This window comes from Muntiacus reevesi, chromosome 14 (genome assembly GCF_963930625.1).
Source record: "Muntiacus reevesi chromosome 14, mMunRee1.1, whole genome shotgun sequence".
Taxonomy (NCBI): Eukaryota; Metazoa; Chordata; class Mammalia; order Artiodactyla; family Cervidae; genus Muntiacus; species Muntiacus reevesi.
Window position 1 is genome coordinate 9,369,191 of NC_089262.1, and position 12,908 is coordinate 9,382,098.

General features: G+C 45.0%; 1 protein-coding gene across 2 annotated transcripts in view; it reads right to left on the reverse strand.

The window, feature by feature from the left end:
- Positions 1-12,908, reverse strand: part of CTNND2 (catenin delta 2) — a 1,077,052-nt gene that overhangs the window by 147,660 nt on the left and 916,484 nt on the right. For both annotated transcript variants that reach the window (XM_065905365.1, XM_065905368.1), the window contains 2 exons: positions 8,421-8,538; positions 655-840 (listed from right to left, as the gene is read on the reverse strand). In XM_065905365.1, the coding sequence (XP_065761437.1) occupies positions 655-840; positions 8,421-8,538 (304 nt within the window). The remainder of the gene's footprint in view (positions 1-654; positions 841-8,420; positions 8,539-12,908) is intronic.

Consider the following 12,908-nt stretch of genomic DNA (forward strand, 5'->3'; position numbering starts at 1 on the left):
GAGTCATAGCCCCTGGGCCTTTACTGCAGGGCAACCAACTGACTAACAGCCGCCCGAGGTGAAGGCCGCTTCGTTTTGGAGATGTCTCGCCAGCTGGATGGCTTTCTGAGTCTATCAGAATCGTCCCCCAAGGCCCAACTTCTAATGTCGTTCTGTTGGAAGGGCTGTGAATCACTCCATTTTCCATCAAAAAGGGCAAGACTGGATATCCAAAAGTTCCCCAAAGAGCTATAAAATACGTTGGGTTCTTGTGCCTCTCTCCTCAGCTTCCCCTCTCAGATCACACCTATTCTGTGCAACTGTTCCACCTGCAAGGCGCCCGCCTGAAGACCTCAATAGATGTGGGAATCCACACAAGAATCTGCGCCTGCATCTGACTCGATTCTGTGAGCTGTCAACTCAGAGCCTGCCCGCGACTCAAGGGCCTCTTCCTCTGTTTGAAATTTCCTATCTTGGCTTGGTTGGAGAACATGAGGGGAATCATTTAATGCTCCACTGTCTCAACTAAGAAATCCCCAAGGGAAAACTGTGCAGATGCATGAGTGATCTGACTGTGTGCTAGAATCACAGAGCTCTGTACCTGCAGACACAGACAAAACATGCTGTAAGTAGGGGAGGGGATAATTGCATGCAGCTGCGAGTCACCAATATCACCTGATCTTGGGATTTCTTTTTCTTCTTCTTCTTTCCCCAGCACCCGGAACTCTCCGCATCTTTGCCATTGGCCTCACCACAGAGCAGCCCGTCCAGCTCATCGGTGCCCATGTGCTGTCCCTGAGACGTTTCTGCTGCCAGCCGGTATGAAAGATTCCTTAAAATGCACACACAGTTTTCAACGGTCTGGAGAATAAAAACAAAACAAAACAAAAAACGAGGGATGAATAAAAACTAACCAGTACTCCTCCACCCGCAAAAGCCATCCATCTTCACACAGACATTTTTTTCTTTGGGTGCATTTAACCGCGGCTCCTAAAGTCTCCCTTGACAGCCACAACGGAAAGAATTTAGAGAAGCTTGGAGAAGTCTGAAGATCTTTCCTCCCCGCAAAGAAACCACTTAGCAACAAGAGTTCCTGATAAACAGCTATCGTTGTTGACTGAAATTCACTTGTGAGCAAGAAAGAACCCATATCCAGGCGCGCTCCCAGGTGGCGTCCACTTACAGACAACAGCCATCTGGGGACCAAGGCTCAGAACCATCGAGAGCAAGGATAATTGGATTTGCGCTAGCTCTGGGAGGGTGACATTTACTATCACTGTCACTATTGGGTGACACTATACTAACATTTACTATCCACCAGGGCACTTTCTTAGTGAGGGGCAGGGGAGCCCGGCGTGCTGCAGTCCACGGGGTCATAAAGAGTTGGACACGACTCAGTGACTGAATAACAAGGGTACTTTCTGGGAGGAATACAGGGCAAGAGGTGCAAACCAGGCTTATTCCAGGCAAGCCAGGTTCTGTGGTCACCTGGGGACATATATGTTTCCAACCTACTGATTTTCTTCAAGATTGCTGGTGCTCCTATTTCCTAGCACAAGGGCTAAGCAGAGATTAGGGACGTGGGAAGAGTTGGACGTCTGTAGAACCCTAGATCTCTGACTATTGGACATGTGACTTGGACAATCCAGCCATAACCTCCTGTGTAAGATGGTCAAAATAGCGGCCAATAGGCTGCTGTGTGGATTAGTGGAATTAGAGAATATATATGTGATAGACAGAATAAAGCTCTCTGCTCCAAAGATGTCCACATCTGGAACATGTGAATATATTAGGTTATGGGATGAAGGGCATTGAGGGTACTCATCAGTGGACCTTGGGATGCCAGATTATCCTGGACTGTCCAGGTGGGCCCATAGAATCATGAGGGTCCTGTGAGCAAGAGAGGGAGGCAGAGAGAGTGAAACTGTGTGAGAAGGACGGGATCTGGCATTGTTGGCTTTAGAGACAGAGGAAGGAGCCACGAGCCAAGGAATGTGGGAGCCTCTAGAAGCTGTTAAAGACAAAGAAACAGATGCTTCCCTACAGTTGCCAGAAGGAATGCAGCCCTGTCAACACCTTGATTTTACCCCAACAAGACCCATTCTGGGGACTTCCCTGGTGCTCCAGTCTGATCCCTGCTTGAGACTTCACCTTCCAATGCTGAGGCTGTGGGTTTGATCCCTGGTGAGGGAGCAAAGATCCCACAGGCTTCTCAGCCAAAAAAAAACAAAAACAAACAAACAAACAAACAAAAAAAAACCACCCAAAAATCATAAAACAGAAGCAATATTAAATTCAACAAAGAGACCCATAAATTCAATAATGAGACCCAATAAATTAAAAAAAGAGACCCATTCTGGCCTTCTAAAATAGTAAGATGATAAGTTTGTGTTTCTTAAATTTATTTTTGGCTGCGCTGGGTCTTCGTGGATGCATGGGCTTTTCTCTAGTTGCAACAAGTGGGGGCTACTCTCCGGTTGCAGGGTATGGGCTCTTCCGTGTGGGGCCTCTCTGGTTGTGGAGCACGGGCTCTCGGCACGGGCGGCAGTAGTCGTGGCTCCTGGGCTCCCGAGCACACGCTCGATAGTTACACACAGGCCTAGCTGTTCCCCGGCACGGGGGTCTTTCTGCACCCGGGATCGGACCGTGCCTCCTGCGTTGGCGGGTGGAGTCTTTACCGCTGAGCCGTCAGCGAAGCCCAGGTCTGTGTTTTTAAGCCACCGTGTTTGTGGCCATCTGCGATAGCAGCAGCAGGAAACTGAACCAGGACGTACGTACCAAGAAGAGCTCCTGGCACACAGCAAGTGCCGTACAAGGATTTACATCACCAACAAAGGTGGAGACGGCCCCTCTGTGGAATGTGCAGAGCTTGGGACCTACAGCGAACGGGTCCGTGATGGAGTCTTGACTCCACCATTGAACGAGCCATGTGATGCTGACCGAAGGGCTCAATCTCTTAGTGCTTCGATTCCTCCCGAAGTCCCCACGGCCAAGTTGGAGATGAAGTCTCAACATATAAATCTTGGAGGAATCAAACATTTAGTCTGGGGCATCAACCTTTTGACCTTTGTTCTGGATTTGAGGAACCGAGGGAGGAGGGGAAAAAAATTTCCAATTTTCAGAAAGAAATTTTTTTACTGAATTTTTTAATTGAAAAATCTTTTTTCCTTCTTAAATATTCATTTATTTATTTGGCTGTGTGGGGTCCTGGTTGTGGCACACAGGATCCTTATTGTGGTGTGTGAGGCTGTGAAGTATGGGGCTCAGCATTTTCAGCTCAAGGGCTTACATACCCCTTGGCATGGGGGAATCTTAGTTCCCCAACCAGGGAACAAACCCAAGTCCTCTGCACTGCAAGGCAGTCTTAACCACTAGACCAGCAGGGAAGTCCCCCCAGTTTTTAAAAAGGACAAAATAATGGTGGAAAGTGAAACTGAAAGTCGCTCAGTCGTGTCCGACTCTTTGCGACCCCGTGGACTGTACAGCCCATGGGATTATCCAGGCCAGAATACTGGAGTGGATAGGCTTTCCCTTCTCCAGGGGACCTTCCCAACCCAGGGATCGAACCCGGGTCTCCTGCATTGCAGGAGGATTCTTTACCAGCTGATTTACCAGGGAAGCCCAGCTAAGTTTTATTATTTTTTTTTTAAGTTTAAGCATTTTTTTTGAAGTATAGTTGATTTACAATGTCATGTTAGTTCCAGGTGTACAAAATCTGAAAAAGAAGAGAGAAGTTTTCTTTTTAAAAGCACGCCAACTTCCCTGTCACTTTTCAGGCACCAGCTACGTGACAGCCACCATTCAAGGAAGGGAACATCGTTCCACTTTACAAATGAAGGAAACAAGGTCTGAGGCCGTTGGCAACACACCCACTCACCCCTACAGACTAGAGACCGTACCACTTTCTCTAGTCCTGGGCTGAGACTAGAAGTGGGGCAGGGGCTGCTGGCGTTCAGATCCTGCACTGCTCCCACTTAGGACGGGAATCTGCTGAAAGGCAGCATGTAACTCTGACCTGACTACTGGAGGCATGAAAAAAATCAAGCAGGAAAACCAGTTTTCAGGGTGTATTTTTGGAGCCTTTGCGGTTCCAGACCTTTCGGGTCAGCTTTTCAAGGTTTCATTGGCTGCTAATCCCACAGGCTTTCAGTCAACTTGATTTTTCTATTTCAAGCATCCTCTCAGCATCAAAAAAAGGAACCGGCATGAAAGCAGGTAAACACAGGATGACACTGGAGAGAGAGCAGTCTCTCCCCGAAAGGAAAATGTTGTGGCATAAGTCAGAACGATTTTCAAATCAGCTCAGAATGATTTCTCTTACATCAAAGACCTGGGAGAATAAACTTCTTTCTCACCCTCTTGTTCCCCTTCCCTGGGGGCACATCCATGCCTCTGTTTAACAAATGATTACTGCGGATATATTCTGCAGTTTCGAGAAGTGTTTTATAATCTACCTGAGGCTGAGCGACCTCTTGGGGAGAAGCTGGATGCAGAGAGAGAAGAGAGGGAGAAAGAGGGGGGGAGGTAGGAGGGGGATGGGGCTTCTCTCATAGCTCAGTTGGTAAAGAATCCCCCTGCAACACAGGAGACCCTGGTTCGATTCCTGGGTCCAGAAGATCCCCTGGAGAAGGGACAGGCTACCCACTCCAGTATTCTTGGGCTTCCCTGGTGGCTCAGCTGGGAAAGAATCTGTCTGCAATGCGGGAGACCTGGGTTCGATCCTTGGGTCAGGAAGATCCCCCTGGAGAAGGGAAAGGCTACTCGCTCCAGTATTCTGGCCTGGAGAATTCCATGGACTGTACAGTCCATGGGGTCTCAGAAGAGTCGGACATGACCTTCCCTTTCACTTTTCACTTTCAGGAGGTGGGAAGGGAGACAGGAGGTGGCAGAGAGGGACAGAACGGGGGTGGTCCCAGGGGTTGAACTCATCTCTCTCCTTAAGCCTGGTTTGGGAGGGTGACCAAGTCAAGTGCTTTTCCCTGTAAGGGCAGGGAGAAAAAGAGAACAGCCACCGCCCTTCTTGGGGATACCAGCAGAAGGCGTGTGGCAGCTGGTGGTCTGGGTTTCAACATCCATTGCTGTCAACAGAGCTTTTGGCAGCTCCTCTTGGTCACCAGGGTCATTTTGAATCCTCATTTTCTATTAGAAAGGGCTAATTTGGAAGCCGTTTGTAGAACGCGCCACCATATGTTAGGCATCCAACAAACCATCCCAATTACAGGAGCCGAGCTGAGCGTGAGTGTGGCATCCAGCGTCTTTGACTCATTAACTCCAGCGGCCTCAAAGACAGCGTGCACACATTTTGCCCTCCTCTAGCTTGTCACTGTGAAAGCTTAGAAGTGGCCAAGCAGAGGGCTGAGTGGAAAAACGATGGGGCAATAATAATACGTTAAAACTCAACAGCATCTTCTGGCCAGCAAAGCACTGTCGACTAATTTATCACATTTGATCCTCTCAATAGCTCTAAGGGTCCTCCTTGTCTCGAAGATGAGGTCACTTGGGTCCTGTCCTCTGGTCATAGGGAGAAGGAGATGGTACATTTTCCAGTACACTCCTGGGGCTACACTGGGTGCTCTGGATACTCAATTAAGAATAGCTGAGTCTCCTTTTTTTTTTCTCTTAATTTTTAGTTTATATTGGAACATAGTTGGTGAACAACATTGTCTTCATTTCAGATGTACAGCAAAGTGACTCAGCTCTACATAGACAGGCATCTACTCTTCTTCCAAATCTTTTCCTGTTTAGATCATTGCAGAATGTTGAGCAGAGTTCCTGGTGCTATGCAGTAGGTCCTTGTTGATTATTTACTTTAAATATAGTGGTGTGTACATGTCAATCCCAAACTCCCAATTTATCCCCCACACCAACCTTTCCCCATTGGTAACCATACATTTTTCACTTCCAACCATAAGTTTGTTTTCTGTGAACCTGTTTCTGTTTTTGTAAATAAGTTCATTTGTACCATTTTTGTTTTGATTCTACATATGAGCAATATCATATATTTGTCTTCCTCTGATTTTTTTCACTGAGTCTGATCACCTTGGGATCTATCCATGTTGCTGCAAATGGCTTTATTTCAAGGCATATCTGAGTCTTCTGGCACCAGGCCTAAATGGTCTTTAATTTTTCAGTTTCCACTTTGTGGGGAAATGTGGTCACTAACAGAGAGAATCTTCAAGGTCTCTCAAGAGTTTGAGGAGTCTGGTCATCTGACACATCAGAGAAAAGAGGTGTGTGCCTCACAGCACTCTGATTTTGGACCACACTCCTGAAGGTTGCCTTATCCATCACAATGGTGTTATGGGACCAGGGCAAGACTCATATTTTATTGTCAACTAGAAGGTCCAGACAGAATTAAAGATTGCTTGGTATCCATAAGGCTTAAAGCCCTCATGCCTTAGTATTTACCGCTCTGAATGTTAAGATCCTTGGCATCGCAGCTCCCATGAATTATGAATTACCTTGAGTAGCTCTTTTAAACAATCCTGTGTCTGTTGTGTTAACAGGTCTCTATAAATACTCAAGACATCTTGACTGTTCCCTTCTTTAGAGACTTAATTCTCCTGTCAGTGATATTAAAAGGTCTCCAATGGCTGTTAAGGGCATTTACAAGAGAGGTTGATTAAATCTTTTCTATCATATTTCACTTTGGATATTGATGTCATGCACACAGTAAATGAATGGTTGCAAAGGTCACTAACAGGCAGTGGTAAGATGACAAACAGTTCATAATTGGATTCAGCTAGTACTCAAAGGGTTTGAATCCCAGAAGTACCATGGACTTCGGGTCCATGGGAGTAGGGCTCCCCCATCAGTAATTTTCTAAATTTGTCAGTCACTCCACTGTGCAGGCAAGGTTGAGAAGTGCCATGCTAAATCACCCCATGCCAAAGAGTAACTAAATGGATAAAATCACTCTTACTTGTTCTTTATCTGACCTTACAACTAAAACAACTAAATTACAGTGTGTTGGGTCTCCGATTAGAGTCTATTTTAAAGCTGTATCTACTAAGGTGGGTTTCTCAATACATGATGCACATGGAATCACCTGATGAACTCCCAGAGGAACAGAAATCAGAGGTAAGAGCTAGACATCTGGATTCAGGGGGGCTGTGAAGGGGTCTAGGCACACGCATTTATCAAATGCTCCAAAGGCAATTCCAGTGACGAGCTGGCATTAAAAACCATGGGTTTATCAAAATGTCTTAAGAGGAAAGCATGCCAGTTTTAGGTGAGATGGTCTTGAAGTAAGAGCCAGATGCCAGACAATTTATTTACAGAAACCTCAATGATTCAAGGGCCTGGAGCCAGAAGGCAGACATGTATTGTGTGGGTAGATGGTTTCTCATGGCTTGCTGCTTAAGCTCTGGACATCTGACAAACATGTTGACCGGAAATCATTTGACAGAGCGCTATGTACAATTAATAAATTGTGTCCTGTGCAATATTAACCATTTTACTTCATGAATATGTGTATTGCCTAGGGTTTACTATACTTTGATTATGTAACATCTTAAGTAATAGTATCAATAAACCAATGCACAGGCTTATATATATGAAAAAAAAACCAAACTGGGGGATTAGGCTTTGGCTCCCCACGGTGCAATCTGGCAATGTCGAGAGACATTTTTATTCGTCACAACTGGGGTAGGGAGGGAAGGTACTGGCATCTAGTGGGTGGAGACCTGGAATGTTGCCCAACATCCTACAGTCCACAGGACAGTCCACAGCAAAGGAGACTGAACTACTCAGAGAGTGGCTCTGGGAAAGGTCCTACTAAGGCGTCACATTCATCACATCATTACTTTAAAGTATCGGTAAAGTCTGTGCTTATATCAGGATATTAGGAAACTACAAATTTTTTATGTAAAGTGAACCCAAACTAAGTCAAAAGACAAAAGAAGACAAAACAAAAGAGCCCAAACACTGGCAAAAATCCACCCAATTCTATTTTGGTTTGCGAACTAAAACACTGAATAGACACTGATGATCAATGTTTTGACAGGCTCGTTCATGCAGCATTTTGACAGCATTTATTTAGACTTCACTGGGCATTCTTAAAATGGCATTGGGCAGTATTGAGCTGTTCAAAGCTATCTTGTAAAAATATAGGATTATTTAAATCTCAGGAAGCTTGAATATTTCTTTTTCTTTTGCCAGTGGATTTTAGAAAATGAAGCTAGAAGCTCATGGGTGACTTGCTATGTGAAAGTTTATACACTCATCTGGAACACCTGTAGCTGGAGTAATTTAATCTAAATTTTTACTTGCTACTAATCAAGAATTAAGTGTCTAGTTCTAGGCTAGGATTAGAAGTCAATACAGATTTCAGAGTGAAAGTATTAAGTGTTGCATTAACTATCCATCCTTGTTAGCCATTGTTTGACCCCCTGGGGAATCTTTGTTGTCTAAGATGCTTCATCTATGCAAATACGACAAACCTTGCTATCGATCTCGCTGCTCCCCAGCGCAGACTGAATCACATAAAGCAGCGCGTCCGTGAGCCCGTCACATTCCCGCATTCTCCTGCGGGCCTCCTCTCCGGCTGAACTAACATTCCTGCAAAGCAAAAGGATGGATCAGCACCCTTCACAGTGGCCACCAAAAGAACGTTCTTCCATGCCCACCTCTTCTCATTTGTTTTTCTTTAGTCCGCGACATATAGCATGCGGGATCTTAGTACCATGACCAGAAATCCAACCCGTGTGCCCTGCATTGGCAGGCCAGAGTCTTAACCACTGGATCACCAGGGAAGCCCCTTCCTCTCAAAGTTTTAATGAAAACACTTTGCTAGCCTTTTAGAAGGTTTACCAAGAATGTAGTTTTAATGAGGGGGGAACGGCCTACACAAATGGATTCTAGAACGGGATGAGCCACAGATATCTGCATCAAAACAGAGAATACAGAATTCTGAACATGCGATCTGTGAGAGTCCTGTGACCACTAAGAAAGGAGACTTTGTAAAAAGTCTTCAAGGTCTGCTTCTTTTACAATTGACGAGGGAATCAGAAGCTCTTTGATTAAAAGGGCTGTTCTTCTTTGAAAAGTTTGAAATACTTTTCAAAGACAAAGTTTCCAACTTACTGACAGATCTTAGAGGTCTAATTTCACCTGTCTCAAAAAATATATCTACCTTGGCCCTGCCAGAGGAAAATTCTACAAGTTTACTCTAAGGACACAGAGATTTCTCTGAGAATTTAGTCATCAAAATACCCATGGCACATTTTATGCAGGAGTGGCCCAAGCTCCTTCCTACAATGGTACAAGCTGAGCTAAAGGCAATAGAAGGGGCCCCTTTAATGGAATGCACAGCTGTGAGGCGAGTGAACCTCCAGACCCACAAAAGACATCAGATGATCCAGACAAAGGTGAATTTCCCAAGTGCTTTAATTACCCCACCACCTGAGAAGACCTTCTTCCTCTCCCAACCATGGCCAGGATTTGGTTCTAGCAGAAAACTTTTGCAGGGCTTCCCAGGTGGTGCTAGTGGTAAAGAACCTTCCTGCCAAAGCAGAAGCCGTTAAGAGGGTCCAATCCCTGGGTCCGGAAGATCCCCTGAAGGAGGGCGTGGCAACTCACTCCAGTATTCTTGCCTGGAGAGTCCTATGGACGGGCAAGCCTGGAAGTCCATAGGGTCACAAAGTGTGGGACGCCATGGAAGTGATGCAAGCACAGAAAACTTTTGCAGCAACTGATTTACAGACAGCACAGCCTACTGGGGGGAGGCTGAAGGAGGTGAGAAAACGGAAGGTACAAAGAGGCTGAAAAGTTTAGGAACTGTGGGAAAGGGTGACGAAAAGAGATAATGATCTAGGCAAGGCAATAATGCTCAAGCTATGTAGCATCAGAGTTGCCTGGAGGGTGTGTTCACGTTGACAGTTGGGCCTCACATTGGCATCATAGGTGGAGTTGGATAATTTGCATACTTGGCGATGCTGACGTTGAAGATCTACACTAAACTAGAGCTGTAACAGGGAAGAGTCAATTTTGACTCATCCGTGCTAGATCTGTTTCTTTGACTTTAACCCTGGTTTGTTTTTTTTTTTTTTTTTTGGTCATTTTTTGTTATTATAATCATACATAATGGCCTGCCTCTCAGAGTGGGGCGCTTTGCCTGACTGTTAAGCTAAAATGCCTTTGTTCAGAATCCTGTCCACGTGTAGGTGGCTGGAAGAAAGTAATTAACACATTCCCCCTGCCCGAGGCTTGCCACTGTAGGAGGTATTTGCAAGATTAATGGCCTTTTTTGACTTTGTTTCCTCGCCTCCCCTCATCTCTGATTTATAAAAGAATCTGGCATCCAGACTCTGGCAAGATGGCTATTTTGAGACCTTAGTCTGCCATTTTCTCAGTCAGCTGGTTTTCCAGATGAAGCTGTATTCCTTGCCTCAACACCTCATTTCTCAGATTCACTGGCCTTTCCTATGGTGAACAGGGAGAGCTTAGACTCAGTAACAGCGTTACCTCTGGTTCTAGGGGTGGGCAGGAGTTTGGTTGGGGAGGGTACTGTACTTTGTTGGAGCCCGTCATGTGGCAGATCCCAAGAGTCTGTGGCCTTAGAGCCCACAGGAGGAGCTGAACAGAACAAATCTCTGAACCCATGCTATAATTGACACACTATTCTCATTTCATTTCCCCAACATCCTTCCCTGTTACATTTCATTCGGTTTTATAGATGAGAAAGGCAGGCTCAGATGGGGTGTCCGAGGCCCCATGGGTGGTAAAAGTGGAGACCTTGGAACAAAACCCAGGTCTGTGAAGGAGAGGAAAGCAAAGGGCTTCGGGCTCGACATACAACATGGACTACATTTTTTAGGAATTAAAATAAAAATAAAATATATTTAATTCCAAAATGCTACTGAACATTCATGCTTTCTTTAATATCTAAAAAGTCCTGCAGACATGTTTAAAGAGGATCTATCAGCATTTTAACATAACACCACCGGGAAAGGTTATTCAATGAAAATTAGAATTTTTGGCATTTGCTGATCTTGAAACATAAACAAAACTCCTCAGTGCCCCAGACAATGTAACTGAGCAAATGTGGGCAGCATTTTTATGTAAGTGTTAGAGATTCCACCTTGGGATGGCTGATCCTTTCCTGGCAGCATCCCTGGGAGGGTGGAGGACATCTTTCTGTAAAAGAAGTGGTGACAGGCAAGCTGGTATTATTATTAAAAGGACGGCCTTTGCAGGAGAGCATTTTTAGACCCAGAAGTGATTTTCACCACATCAAGTTCTGATGCTGTTAGAGCCCAGTCAGACCTCTTTGGTCAGAAAAGTGCTGAGTGCAACGAATGACTGCCTTTTCCTACTTTGATGAAGTCACGTTTCCAAAGACAGAATGACAGAAAGTTAGACTTGAAAGGACTGCAGAGACAGACAGCTCATGTGCAGTTTGTCTCAAATATCCTCTATCCCTTTTCCTTACCCATGAACACTCAGTCTTTCCTTACAGTAGCTTTACAGTGGGGATGGCTGCCCCCTAATTCACAAATAAACATCACTCTGATCAGCCCTGTTTTCACTGGTCATCAATGAATGGGCAGGGCCAGCCAACGGGAAAGATCAAGGATTAACAACTTCGTCAACATCATACCTTTTCAATACTAATTTTCTTTGAGTTTCTGTTTGATTTTAGTCCAGTCTCTGCCAAATATTTTTAAAAGTTATTAACAGGCTACAAAACGAAAATGTGTAATATACTGAGAGATGAGAAAGACTGATGGGGTCCCAGAAAGGACAAGGAAGTGATTAGGACACACACCTAAATCTCCCCCATCCCCTCTCCAGTGATGCAGGGTGGGGGGTGGGCAGGAAGGTACCACAGTGCGTGCAGTAGGACGAGGCATCATATATGTTAATATTTTTAAGTGAACTGAGGTGTGAACATGTCTGTCTTTCAATGGCTAAGAGCATCCTACAAACCTTTCGGGTTAGGTTTCCACTTTTATTCCTGAGTGAGTGAAACATTTCAGAAGATTACCTTTGATTACCCTTTGCCCCAACACGAAATTTACTGTACTTGTGCGTTTCACTGTTTAAAGACAAAAATTCCAATAACCTTGTGTGTTGGTCACTGGTTGTAGTTATGGTCCTATATAAGTGACTGCATAAGAGTCTGATAAACAGCCAGTGTCCAGCCTACAAAGTTCCTCCCTCCTGATGCACTTAAACCATCTTCTACTCATTTTGAGGGAGGCGATTTCCATGTCTGGGCAGAACCTGGTGCAGCAAAATTTATATGCATAAAAGTTAACACTGAAACAAAACCCTGTAGACATTTTGTAAAAAAAAAAAAAAAAAAAAAAAAAAAAAAAAGCACAATGATACTGGAAAATCTATTTCTTAGAAATAATCACTATAACCTTGATCGAATTGTCAGTTGATACAGTCCCTTGGACTGCAAGGAGATCCAACCAGTCCATCCTAAAGGAAATCAGTCCTGAATATACATTGGAAGGATTGATGGAGCTGAAACTCCAATACTTTGGCCAACTGATGCGAAGAGCTGACTCGTTTGAAAATACCCTGATGCTGGGAAAGATTGAAAGCAGGAGGAGAAGGGGACGACAGAGGATGAATGAGATGGTTGGATGGTATCACTGACTCAATGAGCATGAATTTGAGTAGACTCCAGGAGTTGGTGATGGACAGGGAGGCCTGGCATGCTGCAGTCCATGGGGTCACAAAGAGTCAGACACGACTGAGCAACTGAACCGGAGTGAACGTAATTTGGAAATTTCTGCTTAAAGTAGATTCTATAATCTTTTCATCGCTCTTCTTTCCTCCACCCAACCTGATCCTTGGCGTTTATAACCTGGCCTCCATTCAGGGTCTTCTCATACCTGGCCCACCTCCAGCCCTTGAGCCCTGGGTTCCAGCACTGTTAAAACTCCTTACCATCCTTCCTACAGCACCCCCACAAC